A 25,627-nucleotide genomic window follows, 5' to 3' on the forward strand; every position below is an offset into this window, starting at 1 on the left:
TCAAATCTGGAAAAAAACTGTTGCCTGTAGTATCAAATTGTATTAATCATTTTTGATGAGGTCAGAATCATTGACGATCCTGGTTCTTAACCTTTCAAGGTAATATTGTAATTAGCATGAGGTAAACTTTGTCACCCAAGGTGTTTCTATGTGGAATTGTATGTTTCAGTCCAAATTGGCTCATGACCACACATATATGTGGTGCTGGGTAATTATTCCATTTGGAAAGGTGTCACCTCACCACTACTTAATTTTCTCCCTCGACGGCAGCAATACCAGCTCTGAGTAAACACAAAATCTTTCATCCCGAGTACCAGCTTCTTGTCACATTAATCACTGCATTGTCACTTAGGTGGCTACGCAAGAGTGAGATTGAGAAGCACTTCATACCATAATTTCCCAATTTAAAGATTTGATTACATATTCAGATTTGAAATATATAATAAGTTTTATATAACCTTTTTTATTAGCTATTTATTCAAATCAGAATTTGACGCTTGTTCATGATTCCTTGCCCTGCTTTTTGCACGTGTGCTTCGTTACACATTTGTCAAGTTTTGTTATGAGTGGTGATGTTTTAAGTACAAATTAGACCTTTGTTGCTCTTGTGTCTTAAAACATTTTGATTCTAAATGTAGGAGCGCTTTTCTGTACATGTAAATCACCAAGTTGACTGTCACCATTGCATCTACAGTGCCATGAAAAGTATTTGCCCCCATTTAATTAAAATTCTGGGGGGAGGTGGGGGGGGAGGTGGTGAGGGGAGTTACTAGTTTCCCCCACTTTAATGTTTATGGTCATCAAAGGAACATAAATATCAGATAAACATGACTCAAGTAGATTTTAAAATGGTAATTAGATTTTTTTAAGGGAAACATTTTTTTACGCTAGTGCCCCTGTGTGGAATATGATACAGTCAAATATGGTGATGGCAGCATCATGATCTGTGGCTGCTTTTCTTCAGCAGGGACAGAAATGATAGAGTTCATGGCAAGATGGATGGCGCTAAAAACAGGGCAATTTTTGAAGACAACCTATTGGAGTCTGCAAAATACCTGAGACTGGGATGGAGATGTGTTTTCCAACAATACAATGATCCTCAACATAATGCAAAATCTACAATTGGAATGGTTCAAAAGAAATAAACGTCTCCAAGTGTTAGAATGGCCAAGTCAAAATCCAGACCAGAATCCAATTGAGAATCTGTAGAAAGATCTGAAAACCGCTGTTCACAAACACTCTCCACCACCTGAGCTGGAGCTGTTTTGCATGGAAAAATGTTCAGTTTCTAAATGTGCAAAACTGATTGACACATACCCCAAAACACTTGCAGCTGTAATCGCAGCAAAAGGTACTTCTACAAAATTAGCGGTCAGCTTGAATATTTCCGCACTCCCTACTTTTTTGTGTGTTAAAAAATATAAATGATATCAATTTTGTTCCACTTTACAATTGTGTCTCATTTGGTGTTATTCTTCACACACAAAAATCCAATTAGATATATTTATGTTTGAAGCCTGAAATTAGGCAAAGTGTTTCACAAGGTACTGTAAATGGACCAATATTATCATATACTTAACTATAGTTTTGCAATATTACATGTCATTAAAGCATTCACCTACATGGAAATACTTTATTTCTTGAAACTTACACATCATGTATGTGACTGTAGAACCTGCTGTTGAGTGTGCCGATCTCCGAGCCGACCAATATCAAAGGCATGGCGATCCCAGCAGTCAGCAACAGACGGTGCAGATCATCCACCATCCTGGAAGACAACACAACTCATACAGTTAGTATAAGAGATGTCTTAGTTAGGTCGAGGAGGTTGATTTATTAATGCAGACAATACCTTACATATACAGTATGCATTTCATCACTGTTAGATAATGGATGGATGTAAACCTTTATCACAAATCAATAGTATTGGTCCCTCCCCATGTAGACTGAATATTTTTATTGATTTATTTCACTCAACTCAACTTTATTCATAGAGCACTTGAAGACAACCATTGGTGCAAACAACACAGTGCTGTACATGGAGTAAAGATTACTCATAGCTTTTGTCGTGTGTTAAAGACTGGGAGGGGTTGGGGAGTTGGGTTCGGTTTTCCTAAAAAGTAGATGTTTTACAAATGTGAAGATTCCCACTGACAGCGATAAATGGAAAGATGAAGAAGGATCATATAATTTCACTGAATAATTCTTTTAACAGGTTTAAATATATCAACACCACTTCAGAGTGCAAGATGAATAAGTAGTTTGTGAGGAAAGATTAAAAAACACCCCATATGACATCCGAATAATAATAAACTAAACTAAAAGTAAAATCAGCAGTTACATTTCATGTTGCATTTAATATTCTTGTATTATTAAGTTACCAAATAAACAAACACATCAAGACAAGGAACATAATTATTACATGTGTATGCGATGCAGTATCTTATCTCAGGTAGTTTACGTCTGTTCTAGGTACAATACACTAATCTATCAAGCTCACTGTGTCCCATTTGGTGTCAGATTTCACAAGAATCACTTATTCATCGGTTCTGGCAGGGTGTCATCAAACCCCTTGGCATATTGAATCCTGGAAAATGGATTGCTTGCATCTGAAATGGATTGTTTGGTGGGACAAATAGGTGCTGACTACTGTTTGGTGCTCAATCCATAGACAGATTTAAAGATCAACAAACGAAATCTGATGGCAAAGACCGCAAGATTTAGTACCTCACTCCAAACGGCATTAGATAGGAAAATGCTAAAGGTGTCGTATCAGTCACTCCTACCTACACAGTCCAAACTCTTCATTAGTCACTTATACTTGAACATGTACCGTCATTTTCAGACTATAAGGCACAATTGTTTTCATAATTTGGCAGGTCCTGAGACTTATATATTAAAATTAAAGGTCGGACTGGCACCCAAAATTCCCGTTCCCTAATTGTGTTGGCTTTCTTTTGGAAGTTGTCAAATACTTATGTTGCATTTAGGGGTGCACCGATCGATCGGCCGGTCGATTTATTGGCCCCGATTTCCTTAGTTTTGGGGGATCGGTGATCGGCCGATCCCTTAAATATAAACCGATCTTTTCCACCGATCTCATCTCCCTCCTCAGAGGTCTGAAAAAATCAGCCACTGTCCTCTTCTGCTGAGAAGCTTTTAATTTTTATTTCAAAAAACTACTTAATTTGCAGTTAAAACAATCCGTTTGTATTATTTCACAGATATTGTTCAATGCTTTCCCATAAAATAAGATTGGAACTCTGAAGGTGTATGCTGCTTGTTATGAAAAAAATCGAGATCGGAAAAATCGGGATTGGCAGGTCAGACTTTTTCAAAGATCGGAGATCGGCCAGAAAATTGTGATCAGTGCACCCCTCGTTGCATTATTGCACCCCAAAAAAATTGCCAGCCAAAAAAGTAGAAGAAGAAATGGAAGAGGACCTAGGAGAAAAGGAGAAGAAGTAGTCATAGTTATGGCAACTAATGTGCTATGTATCGCATGTTTAGCATGCAGCTTCCTTACGCCACATCAAAGATTTACAGCACCAAAAGGCGCAATAACCAACCAGGATTCTTTCGCCACACAACACGGGATTCTCGTGAAGGTAAGCAGTTTTAAACTACAGAGGTATGGTTGGGCAATAAATTAACTTAATCTGATTAATTTGTCATTTTAAAAATCAACGATTTGAAAATGTGCTAAAGAGTGAAATCGAGGGAAGGAATTTAAGAGTTTAAAGGGGAATGATTTAAGTTTCTGAGTTTTTGCAGATTTGCGACCCCTCTGGCGAAAAGCGGAATGTAAGCCAGCGATGTGCACGCGTCCAAAGTGCTGAGACGTTAGTTGTGGTAGTTTTATTGCGCATTGCCAATGCTCATCATAAATAGACCCAATCGCATTTTCGTGACAAGGTCTTTTTAGCAAGAAGAGAGCAAGCTGTTGGTCCCGTTTCATCCTCTTAGGTCTTTCCACCTACTTCAATATTAACGCTGCTCCAATATTGATTCACGTCCTCCCACGACGCTTGTCAGACTTCAGTTTTACCCTTTTTGTCACACTAGACTGGTATTATCCTTTCCTGCTCAGTATCCTGACTGTGGTCGGGGGACGCAAGGGAGATTTTTCCCTCTAGGGCCGGAGTCGCCTCCAGTGACAACTCCCGTTGCATGTTGCCAAAGATGGTCAAACAAAATGAGCCACCGGGAAACGGAGGGTCGCACTGCAGTCTTGTTTTATTATTATTTTGACACACTTTTATATCCCGTCGTGCTTGTCTTTTTCCACGCTGGCGTCGACATACTCCCAACAATTCCGCCTTCTGACCGCGGAGTAAGAAAGAGAGAGCGTGCACGCGCCTGACGTCACGCTCAGGTAGAAATCTTAAGTTTCGTACCCGACACCCTCATCATTATTTGACTCTACAGGAAAATAGGGGTAACAATCATTGTGGCACCTTAATGATGTAAAATGAACAGAGGGTCCATTTTACATTTTTGGGTGAAAAATACGGTTATTTTAAAACTCAAACTTATATCATGCCCTTTTAACTTGACTCAAACAAAGTTGGAGCTGATTATTAAAAGCTGTTGTTCTTAAGTTGTTATATGATCCAAATGTTCTTTTGAATTGTAATTTAAGATGTGGCAGAATGCTGAATGGGTGGTTTACCAGACTTGTTTACAATAGTTACTATTTAAGCAAGTTATGCACAAGCTATGAATATCTTCTTTTTTTGCCCAAACTATTAAGGGTAAGTTTACATTAAAATTTAAAATTAGTATAATATTGTTATCTGAACATTTTGCACAGGATTTATTTTTGAATAAATCAAACCTTGTTTAAAAATAAAATATATATTAAATTAAATTATTACAAGACCCAAGAATTAAAAAGCATTCTACTGAGACATTTTGTGCCCGCTTAATATATAATAGCTTGGCCCTGACCCAATAAAAAGTGACTAAAGCTTTGCTTAGTACAAACACTGTGAACATAAACCATCTTCTCATGCAGATATAATGTAAATATTGATAGATTTAAATTATTTACAATGGAGAGTTTAGATACACACCGTCCAGTTGTGGAAATTCCCCAAACCTTCTCAGTTCCTGTGGTTTCATTCTGCATCAGACGCTTGCTAAATCCTAACCCCATTCGGTCATAGGTACAAACCTGCAAAGTGTACAAATAAGATATTAGGTCATCAGATTCTACCAAGCAAGCCTGTGACCTAACTTTGATCATATTTCAGACAAATAACATTGGGCAGCCTGTCAGCCTTAACTGTGCTGCAATGAGCTTTTTAGAGCAGAAACGACATGGCAGAGTCACAGCATGGACCATCTCTATGAGGCCCGACAGAAAAAGGAGGGAAAAAACATGCCCTTAGAAATAGCAGCTCCTTCTACAGAAATATCCATTGTCACAGTGTATTTATTCAAACCTATCATAACTTTGCTATCCAATTCAACAACAAATAATCTTTTTGAAGAAAAAACAAAAATCATCTGAAAAACAGGTTCACGACAATAAGTAAACCCACTCTCAAAGTGAGAGAATTATTTATTTACAGTTAAAATATTTATTGTTGTTGCAAGACCTCAGTTGGAATGAACATGCCTACTATAAGAAAATACAATTGATATAATTTTAGTGTATTAATTCCTCACCTTTGTTAATGTGGCAACGCTCTCTTGGACATAGAACCAAATGTCTGAGGACATGCCAGTTGGTGCATCTAGTAAAACTAAAAACATGGATTAGTTAGCCTGATGGTACAAGGCAGCAACAGTAGTATTGTTAATTTAAAAAACAAAAACATGTCAGATTACCAACTGGTTTCCCCTGTCCTTTACACAAGAGATGCATCTTTTGACCCAAGCCCACATCTACAATCTGGCCATCTAGATAAGAAATAAAAAAAGATGAAACGACAGTACAGTTTATTACTGAGAGATTTGATTGTTGAATTTCAATATAATGGTTTGTACTTAAAGCAAACTTGTAATGAGGATTTGAAATTGAAAACCTTTTGGCAGCAGCATCTGTCCTTCTCTTTGCAGCGAAGCATAGTTGAGGAATGGAGGGATGATGATGATTAAAAGCAAACACTTTCCAATGTTTATAAGCACAGAGCTGTGAGCAAGTTGACCTTTAACTTCAGCTTTGCTTCGTTGTCCATCTTCTGCTTCCTAAATTTTAGAAGGGTTTAACAGTTTCAGTGTTGAATAACAGGTTAAAACGAATTAAAGAGAAAATCAACCTGTAATCAACTTTTCTTCTTTTTTTTTGCTTATAAAACTGTATAAATGGGTGTCAATTAATGCTGTCTACGTGGCCTGGTCGTTATGCTGACATTTTAGTGCATGTTTGTTGAAAGCTTGAATTTGGGCAAAAATGTCTATGTGGCGCGATCTTCAGGTTAAATAAACCCTGGGATAAACACAATTTGGCTGTCTTTCCTCTCTTTGGACGAGCGCGTAGTACCTACGTCACTTCTGTGAGGCTGACGTAGCCGCTTTGCCACCCACCGGCTCAGTCTCATACGTGCCTCCTTAGCGAGTTGGAGTTGCGAACATCTTGATATCAATTTTGAGTTAGTTATTTACAAGCATAGCATTTGGTTTGTTTATTTAGCATAGCTTGTGGTAGTGTGGAAATTATTTAGATCATAGTGCGGGGTATATGCCACAGAGGAGGCGGGACTTCCGACTTCCGGGTTTCACACATCAGCGCTGTTTACGGTTGCTGTTTGCGACATGTGGGCCGCGTTCCAGTACTTGCTAGGCCTGTCATGATAAGAAATTTTGCTTGGCGATAAATTGCGCCAGAAATTATTGCGATAAACGATAATATTGCAATTTTCATATAATTTTTCAACTAATATAATGATAATGATATAATAAAAAAATCCAAAGAATTCCCACACATGAGCAGTTGCTCATCACGTCATAGCCAGTTCGGTTAACATTCATCAGTCGTTTGAGCTTTTTTTACGTATGATGACATTTCCTACTGCGTGCAGAGTCATTTAACGCACCTATAGTCCATTGCAGGATGCAAGTGTGTTCTTGCTTTTCTTTTGTTTATCTGTGATAAATATAATTTTTCTTGTTCCAAAACCTTGTTTCTAAAACTCAAAAACACACGTGTCTTCTTCATGCATTTATTGAAAAACATGAAGCAGGGGATACAAGTTTTTTCGGGGGGAACTTTGGCACGGACCGCCTCCATGAGTGCGGGGCAAGATGAAACGCTTTACCCAGTAACTGAGAAGCAACGGACCAGTGCAAATGTTGATGAGATGTATGTAAATAAACACTCAGGTACATGGCTGAGAATTATCGCGCCCGGCAAATTTATCGAGCAAATTCTTTATTATCATGCATTTAATTGATATCGCGACCGCCCTAGTGCTTGCACTTCTGCCCTTGTGCCCCTCGGTTGCGTGTTCCCGTCGACGGGTGCGAGTGTTTAGTGTGTGTGTCTCAGTTGTGCGAAGCATTTCAGAGAACTGAGATGCCCTGCCAGTTGGGGGGCGCAGGGGTGTTAGAACGCGGCCTGCAGTGGCCGGAAACGGCGCTGATGTGTGAAACCCGGAAGTCCGTGGCATCTACCAACTTGCGGATGAGTTGCACTTTAAGTACAAGTAGTGTACTCGTTTATATGATTTGCAAATATAAACAAATTCTATGTACATGCAAACCCCAAACACAAGTTGGGACATTGTTTGTTTGTTCATTTTTCCTTTCGGACAATCATTGAGACAATTTACAACATTCAATTATCACATACAATTACACCCGAAAAGAAAAAGGGCTGACAGGATGAAGCCGAAGCTTATTAATTCCCGTCCCCAGAATACAATAGGACGCAGATAATCAAAATGGTAATTCGTCAAATATCTAGTTGTGTAATTATCAAGTTGTTGATTGATACATTATAAAATGCAAATGAAAACACATTACACCAATGTGCAAAATCCTTTTCAACCTATATTCATTTGAATTTACTGTACTACAAAGAAAGATATTTAATGCTATATAATTGATAAATGTTATTGTGTTTGGGAAAATATTTACTCATTTTGAATTTGATACCTGCAACATGTTCCAAAAATGCAGGGGCATATTTATCACATCACCTTTCCTTTTAACAACGCTCAATAAACATTTAGGAACGGTGGGGATTAAATGTTGAAGTTTTTTTGGTGGAATTATTTCCCATTCTTGCATGATGAACAACTTTAATTGCTCGACATTATGCGCCACACATTTTCAATGGAAGACAGGTCATGTTCTTGTACTCGTTTACTACGACGCCACATTGTTCTAGCACATGAATTGTGCAGGAACGTTCCTGAAAAGGCTGTTGCTTGCATCATGGCAGCATTGTTGTTCCAATGGTGCCATCAAAGATGTGTGAAGTGTCCATGCGTGGTATATAGTTTGGCTCATTGAAGATTAAACGTTTCATTACCTTTTTAGCAGCACCAGGTTTAGCATCGGGTCTTTTCTTCATTTTGAATAAAGTTCTGTAAATAATAGTAATATAACAGAAATACAGGGTTTTTGCACTGAGTGGAGAAAATGAGCTGAACATCAAAACAGTGGCAGTCAATGAACCTGTCGTTTCCTGGTTGTTGTACAGAAGCCGGCGAAGGACAAAAAGCCATGTCACCGCTTTGCTGACAATATACAAAAACATTATGCTGTACTTAAAAACGCTCTATATCAAACTGACGAGTAACGATAACGTGATCCCGTCTAACTATTTGCAAAATTCCAAAATATTATGACAATGTTTAATTTATTTCCTGTGCCAAACAGAAAATTAAATCTATGATGAATCACATTTTAGTAGCAGTAGTAGTAGTAGTGGTAGTAGTAGTAGTAGTAGTAGTAGTAGTAGTAGTAGTAGTAGTAGTTTACTAGTTATTCAGTATTAGCTTCACGCTGTTCTCTGTCTTGGTGAAGCTCTGGGAAACAGGAGTACAGTACACACTTTGGGATTTTGGCCTGCGGGGGTCGCTATATTCCACAAACTCATGTAAAAAATACCATCAACTTGAATAGCTCTCGTTCTTTGCAAGGATTTAGCCATGAGTCTTACCATATACACTCATTGCAACCACTCAAAATCAACCTACTGTACATTTTTGTGTTATGCACCACACATAGCTAGATTACACAGCAGGCATGCAATGCAAGGAGAGATTAAAAAAAAAAAATAGTGCATAAAGGGTGCTACTCTTTTGAGCTGGGGTAATGGTGACAGAACCTTGCTCAAGGGCACCTCAACAGTAGCCAGGAAGCAAGTTAGCATCTCTCCAAGTTGCCATTTTTACATTTGTCAGCTTGCCCTCTGGCTGCAGACTAGAGCCCACGTCGTTTACACATGAGCTACTGCCACCCCATGTTGGCTTGTCTCAAAGCATCCAATAAAACTCTCCTCATGCATTTATAGTGGCCAAGACAGCTGTTCCAAGAAATAAGTCTCTCCAAATCACACCCTTTTATGCATTCTTACATGTGTGATGCACCAAATAGTGTTGTTTGGGTGATATTCTGCTTTACTCACATAGATATCACATAGTGTATTAGTGTTAATTGTAATGTGAGTCTTTGAAATTGTCAGTGAACCATTTTGCACATTTGGAAACTAGGAATTTTGTAATCAGTTTGCACATTTGGAAACTAGGAATTTTGTAATCAGTTTGCACATTTGGAAACTAGGAAGACAATAGAGTGCATTAAAAAAAACGTTTTTCATAATAGATGAATGTTTTAGGAAACGTTGAGTCAAGTGGTTGCACACACCATTTTACTATTTACCAATGCAAGAACAAAGCCAGAATATTATGCATTTATCCAGTAAATTGTATCTAGGCAAAACAGAATCTTTAGCAGTTTAGCAGGTGACTGGTAACTGAAACCATGTTGTGATTGTGAATTCATTTTAGCCATTAAAAAGGTAGGCTGCCGCTGGACAGAAATTATGAATGTCAGGCATTAACAAACCATCAGGCTGGAAACTGATGTGTATGTTAGTGGGTTTTGTATACCTAGGGTGATAAATGTGTTTGATGAAGGGTCTCTTTTTGGTTTAAATTAAATCCAACTTCACATATTTAGGACTGAGATACGATGGTATAATCAGACCAATGTCTTCTCCCAGCTCAGGACAATTCCTTTTTAGGGGACTTTGTGAAGTCCAAGTCCGCTCATTCCAAGATTTGAACTTAAACAGGGTAAACACAGATTTTATTTTTGATATGACAATATTATTTTGCTGTATAATCCCTTCAAGGGGAAGTCAACTCAGCTTGCAAACGTCAAATGACCAAATTCATAAAACAAGTGAGCCATGATTGGTCGGTACCTGAGCCCTGAGCAGCTGTGATGTCATTTGCAGTTGGCAGCAAGTGGCAAAATGGCCGCTCCCTGTGATGTATAAAAATCATGGATTTTGCTGCTTAATTCAAATTCCACAAATGCGATATGAATCTGAATGCCATATTTAGACTTGTGAAATTACATATAATATTATAAAAAATAATATTTTGGGGTTGACTTCTCCTTTCAATGTTATTTTCTTGATTGTTAGTTTCAGCCATTGATAAGATAACAGTAACATAGTTATTCATTTTCTTGAATAAACATGATGCTACATGTCCCTTAGCACAAACACAAAAGAAGACAGTGTTCTTGGCATTTCATTCTTTGTACACTTTGGTATTCTAATTAATTATTTCTCATAAATAATAGAACAGTTCATCTTCCTTCAGGCTAACATGCTCACATATGGTACACACACTGCATAACAGGCATGCGTTCAGTGCCAGGTCACCTTGACACCATCTTTGCCATTTGTGCCATGTCTGGAGGCAGCAGTCATTTTTAAGGTGCTGCTTCTCCCCCTCCAGTCCTGACATTCAGTAAAGTCTTACACAACATGTGTCATCCTTGGTTATAGGGCACCTCTTGTGAGCATTCATTATATAGTGAGACAGTTTGTAAAACAAAACAAATACAGGAGAAAATTGTAATGCATTGTTTTAATATTTTTCACATGCTATATTGCTTCCCTTGTGACCCATTTTTTGTCTAGCCATTTCCTGTTTGTCTATATTATCATTTGGAGTAGGTTAGCTGGATGAGAGTTGATTTGGGTTTGATAAATCTACCTTGAATGATTGAGATTTTGATGCTGAAATGCTAACATCCTCAAATATGTTCAAATATTCAGAATGAATAATAATAATAACAATAATGTATATTGTTAATAAAATGATATATAACATTAATATTTTCGTGGGTACCCATTTTTTATTTCTCCATTTACGTGTAGCCCAGGGTTGTTTGAAGAGGCATTGCAGACTTTAACCCTTTTACCCACAGTCTTCAGGCTCCATGGCAGAGCTCATTGATTTTAGCCCCACACTGCTGAAGTGCACCATCAATCAATACACTAACAAGTCCTCATTTATACTTACAAAATCTAGTTTGCAACTCAGTGGGCATGAAGTCCTAATATTTACAATGTGACCAGACGTATATTTTCTAGCCTTGGGCATCTCTTGCCATGGATACTTAGCGGTACATACACCGATATAAACTCAATATGGGTAATGTAAAAACTATATGTATTTTTGCTTTAGTTGTTTATGAGGTTGTATTCCCTCAAAGCCGAACATTTAACATTATTCAATGTTTTATTAGTAATTTTATCCTGGTGCACTTTGTAGAATGTGCAATTAACATGGTTAAATTGGTTAATTTTAAATGTGTGTATATGCTGAGTTACAGTTATGTTGCAAAAAAAAAAAGGGAGATTACAGTTTTTTTAATTAGACATACTAAATGTGTGGACAGTAACGGGTGTTTGAATTAGTGACTCATTTCAAATAATTATGTAAATGTTGCTGCAACTTTTGCCTTGTGCTATTGGGGGGTCACAGCAGCATCCCATTCGCAAGATTTGTTTAGCAGTATACATGGAAGCAGTTCCTGAAGCTACCCACATCTGCAGGGCTTGAGCAACAGGATGTACCACTAAAGTAAACAATGAAAATAATGCAAACCATCGCTGCAGGCTTTATCATCTCCAGAGATCATCCCGATTCAACATCTCAGGGTAAATTGGGGGTGATCTGCAGCACCATTATTAAACGTTTGCAGCAATTGTGTCAATACCATCAGAAGTTATAGTACATTATGACATTTTGCATTTCATTTATGAACTGTTTATACATCTGATAAAATCATTAATTTGTTTTATAATTTTCACTGTGTGACTTTCTGGGATCAAAATAATCTGCCACCATGATTTATGTCGGAAGATGCACAGGTTCATTCTTGTTCTTCATCTTAGTCCTACAGACAAACACATTCAAATTTAAGTTAATTGGAGACATTTAATTATTTGTAATTGTGTGTTGGAATGGTTTCTGTCTTTATATGCCAGATGATTTACTGGCGACCAATCCAGAGTGTAGTCTGCCTTTTGCCCACACTGTTGAGTGGAAAACATTCAAGCTCACAGCGAACCCAAACAGGAAAAACGGTACAAAATGGATGGATGGTAATATCAAGGTTGGTTGTCAATTGATGTCGATTTTACTGACCAACAACAAATAAAAAAAGGTGAATATCTACTGCTGAAATAGTTGTATGTAATGCACCTTGTTGCTGTACTCTTTACCTTTGCGCTACATGCTCAATGCTTGAGCAACACAATTTCACACATTTTTGGTTTACTGTATGTGCATTGGTATGTGTGAAGTAAGTAGTAAACTAGTACTACAGTATCCATCCATTTCCTATAGGTCTACCTCAAATCCTTTCCATAGGGTCAGAGGTGAGCTGGAGCCAATCCCGGCTGACTTTGGCCGAGAGGTGGGGTATAATCTGCACTGGTCGCTAGCTAAATGCAGGTCACCTCTAGACTAATAACCATTAGCACTCGCGCCTATAAGTACTATTTAAAATTCTCAGTGAAGCTAACATGCATGTTTTTGACCAGCAAGCACAGGGACAACATGCAAAGGCCACACCAGAAGACCGGAGCTCGGACCTGTGAGAAGGATGTGCTTACTACTCGGCCCTTTAAAACGTAATTTTCATGTGCACACCACTGTTATAGCAATTAATGTTATTATTATTATTATTATTATATTATTGTAATATATTTTGGGCAAGCACTTATTCCATTTAAACATTTTTTTTGTAAAATTGACAAGAGTAGACATTATAATTATTTTTTATTTAATAAACATACAACTACAGCGTTGTATATTAAATTAATATTGTTTATAATTATTTATTTATTATTGTTATTATTACTTGTACTGCACATGTAATATTCATCAGCAAAGTACAGGGATGACAGCCCCGCCCCCCCCCCCCCCCCCCCCCTTGCTTGCCAGGATGCACTGTTTTGGTATAGTCCGCTCCTCCCCCATCCCCCGTCTCACCGGTGGTACTTTCTGTTGGTAGAAGGTCAAATGACTCCGCATGTCTGACAGTGTTTATGTTGTGTACATTCCCGATTTGTTTCGTGAATGATGTTAACATCATTTTGAACGCCGATGATGTTTCCTCCATGGTCGTTTCTCGTCGCTCTGAAAGTAAGTACAATACTCTTCTCCGCCGCCGCTATTCGCTGTCTCACACACGGCTCCCTGGCTTGTGTTGTCATCACCAGTTTCCTTATAAAGATTTCATGTTTTTAAAGTGTTGTGTTTCCGTGCAGCCGGCCGGTGCACAGCTCTCGAGCGCGAATGATTGTAAATAACTGGAAGATGATGCGCTGATGTACGCCGGTAAAATTGAGTTGTACTACTTTCAAAGGGGAAACTTAGTTTCTTTATTGCTGCCTTTCTATTATAATGTGCTTTTATGACGAACAAGAGATTAGGGTGTACAGTTAAATACAAAATAAAATTAAAAAGTACACTTCTTGTTAGCCCTTATTATTACTTAATGTAACATTTATTCACGGTATTAATTAGCCTAAAATAAAGTGCATCTAAAAACCAAATAATTGGTAACTTTCCTGTTATCTTTGTATCGTTAGTACAGTGCACAAAAAATGGGTCAATGGGTCCAAATGCATATTTGACTATCACAAAAGAAGAAAGAAAAAAGATGGACACACTTATCAAAATTTAGCAACATCTATCATCACCTCCTTCTGTTTATTATAGTTGACATTTCTATACCATGTATGATAGGTAGGGTGTTTGCAAATTTAAAAATAATTATGAAAAAAATAAAAACAAAAATAGGTACAGGTATTTATAAATATTTATAATGTAATTTTCCTTAAAACGGGAGGGTTAGGGGTTAAAAGGAGGGAAAAGAGTAAATATAGCTATTGTGTTATGTAACAGAATAATATCAAAATTCAGTGTTGTGAAAGGAAAGACCGGGTAACTCGTATAGAGTGTAAGTAAAATGATGATTATAATAATAATAATAATCACACCAAATATTTCCTTTTAATTCCATTGTCACTGATTTATTTATGTTTATATTTTTCAAACTATTCACATCCCTAGTCATATAAAATATTGCCGTATCCCACTGATGGGCGAACGTTTGCAAAGCTAGCAAATGTTGTTTTCTCATCAGTGTTCGTCTGGGTTTGTTCAAGGTCGCGTTCAATTTTGAACATGTTGAAAAAAATGATTTGCGACAAAGCGAAATTGCGACCTTGATGAGAAGACAAGACAACATTCGGTAGATTCGCAAACGTTAGCGATTCAGTGGCTTGTAACACTGTTACAAATGACTAATAGCTTGAAGCATTAAGCCCGTATCTCACTGAGTGACGCAGGCTTGCGAGGGTGCGTGCAGATAACGAGTGTTGCTTTTTCAGCAGGCTTCCTTCATTGTCACAAAACGTAGCAAAGACACTTGCTAGACCCTCTTAAACCGGCTTCCTACGCTACTCTTAAACCATTTTTCTTGTCACACAGAATTTTTTTTAACATTTCATAATCTTTATCAGGCTCCTTCAGAGCTTACTACTGAGCTGATAATTTTAATCAGGTGTGTTGGAGGAAGGAAACATCTAAAACATGCATGTCTGCGGCTGTTGGGGACCAAAGTTTGAGACATATGACGCAAATGGATTTAAAATGGGACCAAAGAGAAAAAACATCCTTTGGTCTGTTTTTGGCCAGGGTCCGACGTGGAACTCTGGAGGTTAAAACATGTTTTTTTTTTTGAAAAGGTTTACCTTTACATGTGTAATATAGATTTATATAAGTCACTTCTTTTACCATTTTGATCAATGAGATTTTTTTAGTTGTGTGACTATGACGTGTTTTTCACCAAAAGTACATCAAATACCCCATTCGAGTTGATTCAGTAATTTGGTGGCTAATATTATGGACAGTGAATGCGGATCTTTAGTGCAAGTCCCAGCTCTAAAGGCAACCATTCACACTCAAACTCACACCATCACTGGGTGGGAATAGAACTCTTGCTGCCTGCACCGAAGTCAGGCAAATGTACCACTACACAATCAGTGACTACGAGCATGTGTTTACGTGGGAGTAGAACCCTTACTTCTCAGCAACTGGAAAGCTCAGAGGAAGGGAGATTTAATGAACTGAGTCATCGGGGTCCGCCCAAAAGTCCCTGCTGTGGAGTCGTATGTTGCTAAACCTATTACACTTTTACTTAATGCAATCATGTATAGACCCATAAGGTGTACACTGGGGGAAGAAGAGGGAATTCCCTATACTGTCTACTTAATTGTTTATTGTGCGTCCTAATTAAAATACAGAGTTAGTCTGCGTGATCAATGTTGCTGAGCTGAGATCAGAACAGGGTTGTTGCCCTTTCAGTATGTCTTTCTCATGTTAGATTAGTTCAGTCAGGATCAGTGTGCAACATTGTCCATGTTTGTCCATACATACAGTACATACATGTAATGAGTTATCATATTAATTCTTAAGGATGTTTACATTATTAGTCAGAGAACATGCAGTACTATACCGAAAGAATAATTTAGCGCACACATGCACACTCACCGGAGACCTACAATGGCAAATTCGCTGATCATATTATGCATGGTCCGACTGGAATTCATTAATCCCTCACTGTGCCATCATCACTGAGAGCTTGTTGTTACCAATTGATTGATGCATTACTCGCTAATGTTCACACAGATGACATTATTGCATACATGGTCTTTAAATGATAATTCAGTTAGGTGATGTCTAGTAAAGCAGCTTCCTGTTTGCCTGGAAATCCAGACTCACTTGCGGCTTTGCCGGAGAGTGAGTCTGGTCAACCGTCCTATCAGTCGCATTTCTGAGGCGGGGCTAACCTGAGCTAGCAGACAGTGGAATGAACCAATGAGCGAAGAGCAGACGTGACGTCAGAAAAGTGACTCGTTGAAGTATTTTTTTTTCTTTCTGCGGAGACGGAGTAAAAATCCAACATCCAGCCGAAAAGCGACAGTAGTGAATGACTTATGCCGTTGTTGCGGGAAAAACTTGAAGAGTGAAGAATGACGTTGCTCACAAAGACGTTACGCAATTAGACAAATTTGATTGGCCGGCCTGTTTTCGTCCGGTGCCGAATTTGGTCCAAATATGTATGTAAACACTTTTGTTTGTATGCTATGACAACATTTTCAAAATTTCACCAAATTTTAACATAATAAAATGAACTTTCAAACTGTATGGCTCAATGTGAGCAGTTCAATGATCAGATTAAAAAAACAACAACAATGCATCGAGATGTAGACTTTTTAATCATCAGAAAGTATTAAATCAGTATAAACTTTATATGCTTTATAAGCTTTATATGTTTAGTAGGAGCACTACATCAGAGAGCGAAGTGCACGCTTTCACGGCTGTCGGAGAGTCAGTCCTTGGCGGCCAGGCAGCCTTCTTGTCTGGTCCAATGGCTGGCTACCGCAGCTGGAAAATTTTGGGCTCATTTCCCCGCCGCCCACCTTTGCTCAGTTCAGCAGGCCGTTGGTGCTTGCACGGCAGACCAAGGTGCACCGTGAGCATGACGCACTGCTAACCCTGGCCAGATCTACCACCTTTCTCTCTTTTACTTCTAAGTCTTGCTTGTTTCATCACATTAGCCCTGTTGTTTTGGTGATAGGTCTTCGCTGAAAACCAAAAATGAAAAAATGTATTTATTTTTGAAAATTTCAGTGATTACATTTTTGGTGTATCCCTAATATGCATGGGTGATTGTTAAAATATTTGTATACCATAGCTAGTAGTGTATGGAAACACTCATTAGCATATTTAAGGAACTATTTTGGCACATTTTTTCTCTCAAAAACTGTTGCTTTGTGTATTTAAAAAAAATCAGAATAGTGAAAGTAACTTGAATTTTCATGTTTATCAATTTGTTTTGGAGAATTCACACCTCAATTTCCTTTGCAATACAGTAAACCCAGTGATGCTTGTTTGTAAATTGTTGGTTGGTTGGTTGGTTTATTGAACATATATAAACACATTACAAGATCTATAAATACAAGTTAAAGAAAAAAAAAGAATTATCAGACTCCGAATCTTCTTGTCAACAAGTACATAATTTCACTTCTCAACCCCTTTACTGCGTGACGATAAATTCTCAAAATGGGAATAGATCTCAAATTGTGTTGATGGAAAGTTTTTCATAATTTCGTACCCTTAAATGATGTTAAGCAAACTGGTTTAACATTGAGCTCTTGCGGTTTGACCTCTACCAAAGGATCAACCAGTGGTTGTGTGCAAAAGTAGTCACCGAGGGATTTATGTGGTTTATAAGTTGTTCAGTGTTCTATGTTTTGGGAATATTGAACCCTCATTAATTGGTCTTCTTTGTTCAGCAGTGAGGCATTATTTGCATCAGTCTGTGGTCCTCGGGTGGGGGAAACCACCCAAACAATAGGTCAATAATACAAACCCAATTCCAGAAAACTAGACACTATACAAATTGTGAATAAAAACTGAATGCAATTATGAGGAAGTCCAGATTTCAACATTTTGTTCAGAATAGAACATAGATGACAGGTCAAAAGTTTAAACTGAGAAAATGTATCATTTTAAGGGGAAAATATGTTTATTGTAAATTTAATGGTGCCAACAAAAAAGTTGGGACAGGTAGCAATAAGAGTTTAACTTTTTTTTTAAACAGCTGGAAGACCAGTTACCACTAACGAGGTCCATTGACAACTTGATTGGAGTATAAAAAGAGCTCCTCGGAGTGGCAGTGTCTCTCAGAAGCGAAGATGGGTAGAGAATCACCAATTCCTCCAATGTTGCGTAGAAAGATAGTGGAGAAATATCAGAAAGGTGTTTACCAGCAAAAAAATTAAAAACGTTGAAGTATTCATCCTCTCCAGTGCATAACATCATCCAAAGATTCAGAGAATCTGGAACAATCTCTGTGTGTAAGGGTCAAGGCCGAAAAATCATACTGGATCTTCGGGCCCTTAAACGGCACTGCACCGCAAACAGGAATGCTTACTGTAAGGGAAATCACAGAAAGGGCTCAGCAATACTTCCAGAAAATATTGTGGGTGAACACAATCCACCGTGCCAGCCGCCGTTGCCTGATGAAACTCGACAGTACAAAGAAGAAGCCATTTCTAAAGCAGACCAAGAAGCGCAGGCGTTTCTCTGGGCCAGGGGTTATTTAAAATGGAGTGTAGCAAAGTGGAAACCTGTTTTGTGGTCAGTTCTTTGTGGAAAACTGGGGCGCTCCTCATACTGACTAAAGAGGACAAGGACAACCCAAGTCAGTTTATAAGCCTATATCTGTGATGGTATAAGGGTTGCATGAGTGCATGTGGCATGGGCAGCTTCCACATCTGGAAAGGCATCGTCAATGCAGAAAGGTATATTCAGATTGGAGAACAACATGTGCTCCCATCCAGGCATCATCACTTTCAGAGAAGATCTTGCATTTCTCAACACGATAATGCCAGACCACATGCAGCACCAATTACAACATCACGGCTGCGTAGGAAAAGGATCCGGGTATTGAAATGGCCAGCAGCCTGCAGTCCACTTCTTTCACTTACAGAGCACATTTGGCGCATCATAAAGGGAAGGTGCAACAAAGAAAGCCCAAGACAGTTGAACAGTTCGAGAGACGCGTGTTAGACAAGAATGGGACAGCATTCCTATTTTTAAACTTGAGAAACGTGTCTCCTCGATCCCCAGACGTTTGCAGACTGTTGTAATAAGAAGAGGGCATGCCTCACAGTGGTGAAAATGGCCTTGTCCCAATTTCAAATCAAGATAGTTTTCCCTTAAAAGTATACATTTTCTCAGTTTAAACTTTTGACCTGTTTTCTCTTTCTATTCTGAATAAAATAATACAATTTGGCACTTCCAAATAATTGCATTCAGTTTTTATTCACAATTTGTATAGTGTCCCAACTTTTGGGGAATTGGGTTTGTAAGTGTGCATTGTTCAAACAAACATCAAGTTCTTTACAGAGAGGCTTTTACAGCTATTAAAAAAAACAGCAATTTTGGCAGTGGGTATTTTGGTCCAAGATTATTATTTTTTTGTTATGCTAGCAAATGTGTGAAATAATAAACCCTGGAGATTGAAAGCGTACGAGGGAGAGGAAGGTTCTTCAATCAAGAAGATTGCAATAAGATCATAAAACGGGCTGCGGTGCTGTGATTTATTCACCTGTACTGTATTGTTATGTGATGCCAGGAATCCAGCTGTAAATAAATGTTACTGCTTTCAGGAAATGCATCCTTCCTTCCATTATGCCTTAAGGGCTCATGTTAAGTTAGGATGCTAGTGAAGATGTAGCAGAAATTCCGGAGCACACTATGTTGATGCTTAATGTATACAGTGTTGAAGTAAATCACTAATGTTGATCGCCACAGGGCCCCCCTCGTACATTCTGCGTCGCATTCAAAGGAGGCTGTGATTATATAGTCAGGCGATCAAGTGATTACCTCCAGGCTTCCCTTGTGTACTAATACCCAGTGGAATGATTGGTTTGTTCGCCTTTCTCTGATTTTCACTGCTTTATCTTGTCTTTCTCATTGTTATCCTGTTGTCTCAGAAGAGACTTAAGAAGGATAAGTATCCTCAGCTGTCCTCTTAAATACTGAATAGGTGAAGTAAGTGAAGGGAGAAAAAGTGGCAGTTGGAGCTTACAGTGTTTTGTGAAGCAAGCTTGCTATGTATTGGCTTTACCTACATACAGTAAACGTAGCCATGGAACTAGTTGGAGGATTACTGAGGATTTGCCACGCTAAGCCCCAGGAACCCAGTCCAGTGACCCTCTTCTTGTCTCCTCCCCCTTGCTGCAGCAAAACAACAAACCCTAACCCTCCTCTCGCCTCCTATTCTGCCCATTTGACCAGAACTGAATTTTCCAATGGATACATACAAAAGTCCCTGTAAATTGAAAATAAATGCCTCCTAAATTTGACACGCCAAAGAGAAGAGTGTGGTTAACAACCCTGCCAAATGACAATAATTAAACAAACAAAAAAGATGTTTACACAAGTATACAAAAAAGGAGTCTTCAAAATTCTGAAAAAATCAAGCCACTGTCTCTGTTCTCACATGCTTTGGGTGTGTCCAGTTAATGCACTGAAATGTATATATAGCGCTGCAACTTAAGATGGGGATTATTTTGTTGATTCATCGATTAATCGAATGAACAAACAAGTTTCAATTTGAGTTTTGATAATTGATTATTTATTGATTAATCAATTGATTTTTGCACCTCTAACCAACCAGGTCATCGTGGGCCTTTTCCACGCTGCATCAGTGACTACGTTTACATGCAGGCAATATTCGGTTATGGTCAGAATTCGGGTTTCTGGAACTATCGGAATAACACGTTCACATGCGCAAGTTACCCCAGTATACATGGTGTTTAGAATAACTCATTGTAAGGGGGTGAAGGCCGGACACCATCATGACTTATTTCGTTTGGATAAAGCGGAACTATGTGTGTGTCATCTAATGTTCCTAAACGGACGTGTATTGTTGAACACTGCAAGCTGGAGATAAACATTGTTTAAGCATTACGAGTGATGTCGCTTCTGTCTCACATGAATAATTAATGTGTCACAAACTGTGGCATTTTCGCCATAGAGGCACAATATAACGTGAAAACGCAGCAGAGAAATCAATGTATTTAAGCGAGGCCCGTGTAGGACCCTTATATTTCCAATATTTGGGTTTTAAAAGGGTTATTGAAGGTCGTGAGTTTGTTCCTCAACCCTTGCGGGACTTGTTTTTATTAATTTTTTTTCAATTCTTTATTTTACTCTTTTCCAAGTGTAAATATTACTCTAAAACTGAGTTTATTTGGCCCCATTCTGAATAGAGACAAATTTACTCTCCAAGATTTACTGTGTACACTTTTCCCCCATTGGGTCTAATAGTCTATGCATATTAGATTAATATAATTTAATAGTATCCATGCATATCAAATAGTCACTCCTGCTCTTGACTCAAGTTTTCTCAAGTGTCTTAACATGACTTATTTTACATGTAAGACAAGTAGTGTGACACCATGCCCAATCTTACTTACTTTTACTTACTTTTCTCTTCCGTAAGAACAGCATAACCCAGTGTCAAATGTAAGAAGCAGGCAGGTTGTGTTTTATGTATGCAGCGGCTGCAAATTAATAGATGGTGGACCTTAAATAGACTGCATGCCAGTCTGTGGACATGTCTGAGTTAATGATAACATTTGTTATGAAAAGTGAGTGTGTATTGGAACTTAGAATAGACTGAAATGAAAATCATTGTTCTTTTGCAATGTTTTTCCAGACTTTCGTTAAAGCTGGTTTGTTTAAGGTGTGTTTTAGGTCATTATCTTTCTGTATGATAAAGGATCCCCCAATCAGTTTGGTTGCATCTATCTTTAAATTGGTGGACAAAATGTTTCTTTAGACTTCTGAGTTGTTTTGCTGCTGCCATCGTTTGTTACATCAATGAAGAATAATGAGCCCGTACTAGAATCAGCCATGTTAGCCCAAGCAACGGCATTACCTCCACTCCCTTTCACAGACGTGTCTCTATGTTTGGAACCATGAGCAGTTCCTTTCCTTTCCTTTCAGCCTTTTCATCACTGTTTAATCTTCGTCTTATCAGTCCATAAAGTTTTCTCCAATTATTATTTTTCCTGTGTGTGTGTCTTTGCTTTTCGACCAAATCAAGCCTGGCCTTTCTCATTGGTCTTGCTAATGAGAGGTTTCCGTTTTCTGGTGCACTATTTTTATGAAATGAACATTCTGAAAGCTTTACTCTTACCCTCTTGAGGTTGCTGATGATGTCATCTTTTGGGGCCTTCTTCTTAATCAACTACATTTAGAGCTTCTATCCTCTTAAGATGGGTATCAAATACCGACGTAAATACTTGATTGTACACTATGTGGTTTCCGTTTGAGACAGTTGTGGTGTTTATTTGATTAACTCACCTGTAGACTAATTGGGGCATGATGTCTATTAGCCGCCTTTTTTTTTGCAGAAATCTAAGGGGGAAAAACAAGTCATAAAACTGTCAACTAACTAAGGCGAGTTCTGTAGAGGTCACTGTAATTTGAGTGATGATGTGACATCAAAAGAGTCCTACTTATGACAAAACAGAAGAGGGCTATGCTGTTGGCATAGTCAGACATCTCTGATGTTTTGCTTGGTAAGTTTGCCTTTGGTTCCACTTAAGGACAGTGCATAGAAGCTGACTCTAAGCAAGGGAAAGGTTTTTTGTTTCTTTTGACACTCCTTGGGCATTTGCTTCTGTCAGCCTATTACCATGCCAAAAAAAGACTCAGCAGAGAAAAGTCCCCAGCTCACTTGTGTACATGTCTTTTAACATGATGTGACAGTGTCCCAGCTCTGCTATATACCTTGCCAGCAGCTACTGGTTCATCCGCCTAGAACCTACATCATCAAATGCAAGCTCCGTGCACACAGAAAGAAGTTTGAGATTTAATAGGAACACAGGGTAAATCTGTCTGCTCTTCACAGGTTACATCTGCAGTCCGGCTTTACAAACACACCTAAAGTCTAACGAATCAGAAGCAGAGCTTGTGTCCATACTAATAAAAATATTTAAGTCATCAGACAACCATAGAACTGTTACAATTTCGCTCCGCGCCTCTGTTTCATTTACAAATGTTCTTCTGTGGCCTCATTTTTGGACATAAAGATGCAAATGAAAGAAAAATATATATATATTTTTTTTTTATTGAATATAAAACAATAATTGAAGAAGTGTTTTGAAATCCTCTCTTTTTTAGTTTTTGGATTAAAACAGGCGGCACGGTGGCTGACTGGTTAGCACGTCCGCCTCCCAGTGCAAAGGTTGTGAGATCAAGTCCGGGCTGCGGCCTTCCTGGGTGGAGTTTGCATGTTCTCCCCGCGCTTGCGTGGGTTTTCTCCGGGTACTCCGGTTTCCTCCCACATTCCAAAAACATGCATGGCAGGTGAATTGGACACTCCAAATTGTCCATAGGTGTGATTGTGAGTATGGTTGTTCGTCTCTGTGTGCCCTGTGATTGGCTGGCAACCAGTACAGGGTGTACCCCGCCTACTGCCCGAAGCCAGCTGGGATAGGCTCCAGCAACCCCGCGACCCTTGTGAGGACAAGCGGTACAGAAAATGGATGGATGGATGGATTAAAACAGATGTGCAGTCTCATAAACATAATCTAGGTTAAGCAACATTTTATGGACTCCATTAAATATGAAGGACTGTTTTCCAAAAACACCCACAAATCCATGCGATCGACTTACCACCAGTTAAGCGTATACTTTACCTCTTCCTTCTTGGCCTGGGTTCGATCGCACCCGAGGGGTTCGGTAAATCAGTCTCAGGGGTTTGGCCGAGGTCAAAACACTTGGTGAGCTCAGTAGTCGACTTGTGGCTGTTGTGATGGTATTTCGTGTGATTCATTTAATCCCTACATACTATATCGAACAAAAAAAGTGGTCGGGGGAATATGTGCAATATAAATTCACACGTACGGAACATTTGGTGTTCCACAGGGTTCAATTGTGGGCCTCTGCTGTTTTCTTTGTATCTGCTGCCTCTGGGTTCCATCTTAAGAAAACAGTGGTCGTTATTTTAACTCATTAAGGCCTAAAGCGCCTGCCAAAACATGCCTCTAAATTCAATGGGTGACTTTTCAGTCACCCCCGCAAACCTGAAGTTTTCCTGGATACAGTATTCAACAATATTGTCAATGCCTACTAAATCATGGATATTTCAGCTCCTGAAGCAGATAGAAACATAATTCCAAAAACATTTCAGAGTTTACGCCTGTGGCGTTCACATAAACCTAAGTTTATTATTATAAGCCTTCAATATTTTTTTAAATCAATAAACAAATGTGTCACATCTGCAGGTATATTACCTTCAACACTGGAGCGCACTTGAAATAACCTCAGCGGGTCGAGTGGTAATTATTTGTTATCCATTCCGTTACAAAGACGTCGACATTTTCAACATCCTCATTGTCTACAAACATATTTCTTAACAATATGTCACCGTCGACTCGTTACACTGATTCAAATTCCTCCTGCGTCGTTGTCAATCGCATCATTTATTTCATAACTCCCGCAAATCTAGGACATGCTACGAGGCCCACATCGCTCTCTCATGTATATTCTGATGCATTTCATCGGCTAAGAGACCAAGAATTGGTCTACACAAAATGACGTTTCCGCTCTCCCAGCTTTAAAGGGAGAAGCGGGCTGGAGCGCTCCCGGCAGTAACGGTAGAAGCGCGGTCACGAGCTCCTGGCCTTAATGTTAAAATGCTCTATAAATAAAGAGTTGAGTTGAGTGATGGGTGTCAGCGTCCAAACTGCGTGATTTGCTATGCAAATTTGAGAAATTCTAGTCTAGCACAACTAAAGTCGCACTTCTTTAAGCAGCATGGAGATGGGGAATACAAGAACACAAAACTTTATGAATTCAAGGTGAAGAGAGACAGATTCAATGAAAGGGCTACTGTCCCTGTTCATTTTGCTCACCAGTAAACACTACACCTGTCTTGAATTAGATATATATTTTTTTTTACATTTTTTTTTTTTTTCAATAAAGAAGGGTTTGATGAATGCACATAGGAAACTGGTCGGGTTCAGTACCTCCAAAAACAGGGATCTGGGATAGGCTCTTGCCTTCTCAGTTGTGACCCTAATGAGGTCAAGCACTATATAATAGATGCATTATTGTTTACCGCAGTTTAAGTGCACACTCACAACTTCTACAAACCTTGTAATACCTGGGGGGGATGCATGGAATGTACCCGTTAAAGTAGATTGTAGTGAGACTATATTCAAACAAGCTAAACGTCATGGCTAAGGTGCGGTATTTGGAGCAAATTGAAGAACTGGAAGGACTTGACCTATGTCAACACACCTCACTGATGGAATCCATCCGCCACCTGAATGCCACATTTTTTATTTTATTTTCTCACATAGATGACTGTTATTATTCAATGGAATGTAAATACATTTTGAACAGAGGTATTTTGCGGTTTGACACAGGGCATACACAGCAGAGAATAGTCTGTAGACAAAAGAATGTTACCGAAAGATGTTTTGAAAACGCTCTTCAGCTCTACCCTGACCTGGGTATCACACACAACACACTACTTA

General features: G+C 38.7%; 2 protein-coding genes across 2 annotated transcripts in view; one reads left to right on the plus strand and one right to left on the minus strand.

The window, feature by feature from the left end:
• LOC147171923 (uncharacterized) overlaps window positions 1-8,625 on the minus strand; it is a 30,731-nt gene extending 22,106 nt beyond the window's left edge. The window contains exons 1-6 of the mRNA XM_086078806.1: window positions 8,483-8,625; window positions 6,033-6,195; window positions 5,836-5,907; window positions 5,674-5,750; window positions 5,076-5,176; window positions 1,652-1,768 (exon numbers count right to left, since the gene is read on the minus strand). Coding sequence (XP_085934932.1) covers window positions 1,652-1,768; window positions 5,076-5,176; window positions 5,674-5,750; window positions 5,836-5,907; window positions 6,033-6,195; window positions 8,483-8,605 — 653 coding nt within the window. The 5' untranslated portion in view covers window positions 8,606-8,625. The remainder of the gene's footprint in view (window positions 1-1,651; window positions 1,769-5,075; window positions 5,177-5,673; window positions 5,751-5,835; window positions 5,908-6,032; window positions 6,196-8,482) is intronic.
• A 4,839-nt stretch (window positions 8,626-13,464) lies between these two features.
• oxr1a (oxidation resistance 1a) overlaps window positions 13,465-25,627 on the plus strand; it is a 163,163-nt gene continuing 151,000 nt past the window's right edge. The window contains exon 1 of the mRNA XM_086077599.1: window positions 13,465-13,631. The gene's annotated coding sequence lies outside the window, so the exon portion shown is untranslated. The remainder of the gene's footprint in view (window positions 13,632-25,627) is intronic.

This window comes from Leptonotus elevatus, chromosome 6 (assembly GCF_054856555.1).
Source record: "Leptonotus elevatus isolate MCC_2025b chromosome 6, RoL_Lele_1.0, whole genome shotgun sequence".
Lineage (NCBI taxonomy): Eukaryota > Metazoa > Chordata > Actinopteri > Syngnathiformes > Syngnathidae > Leptonotus > Leptonotus elevatus.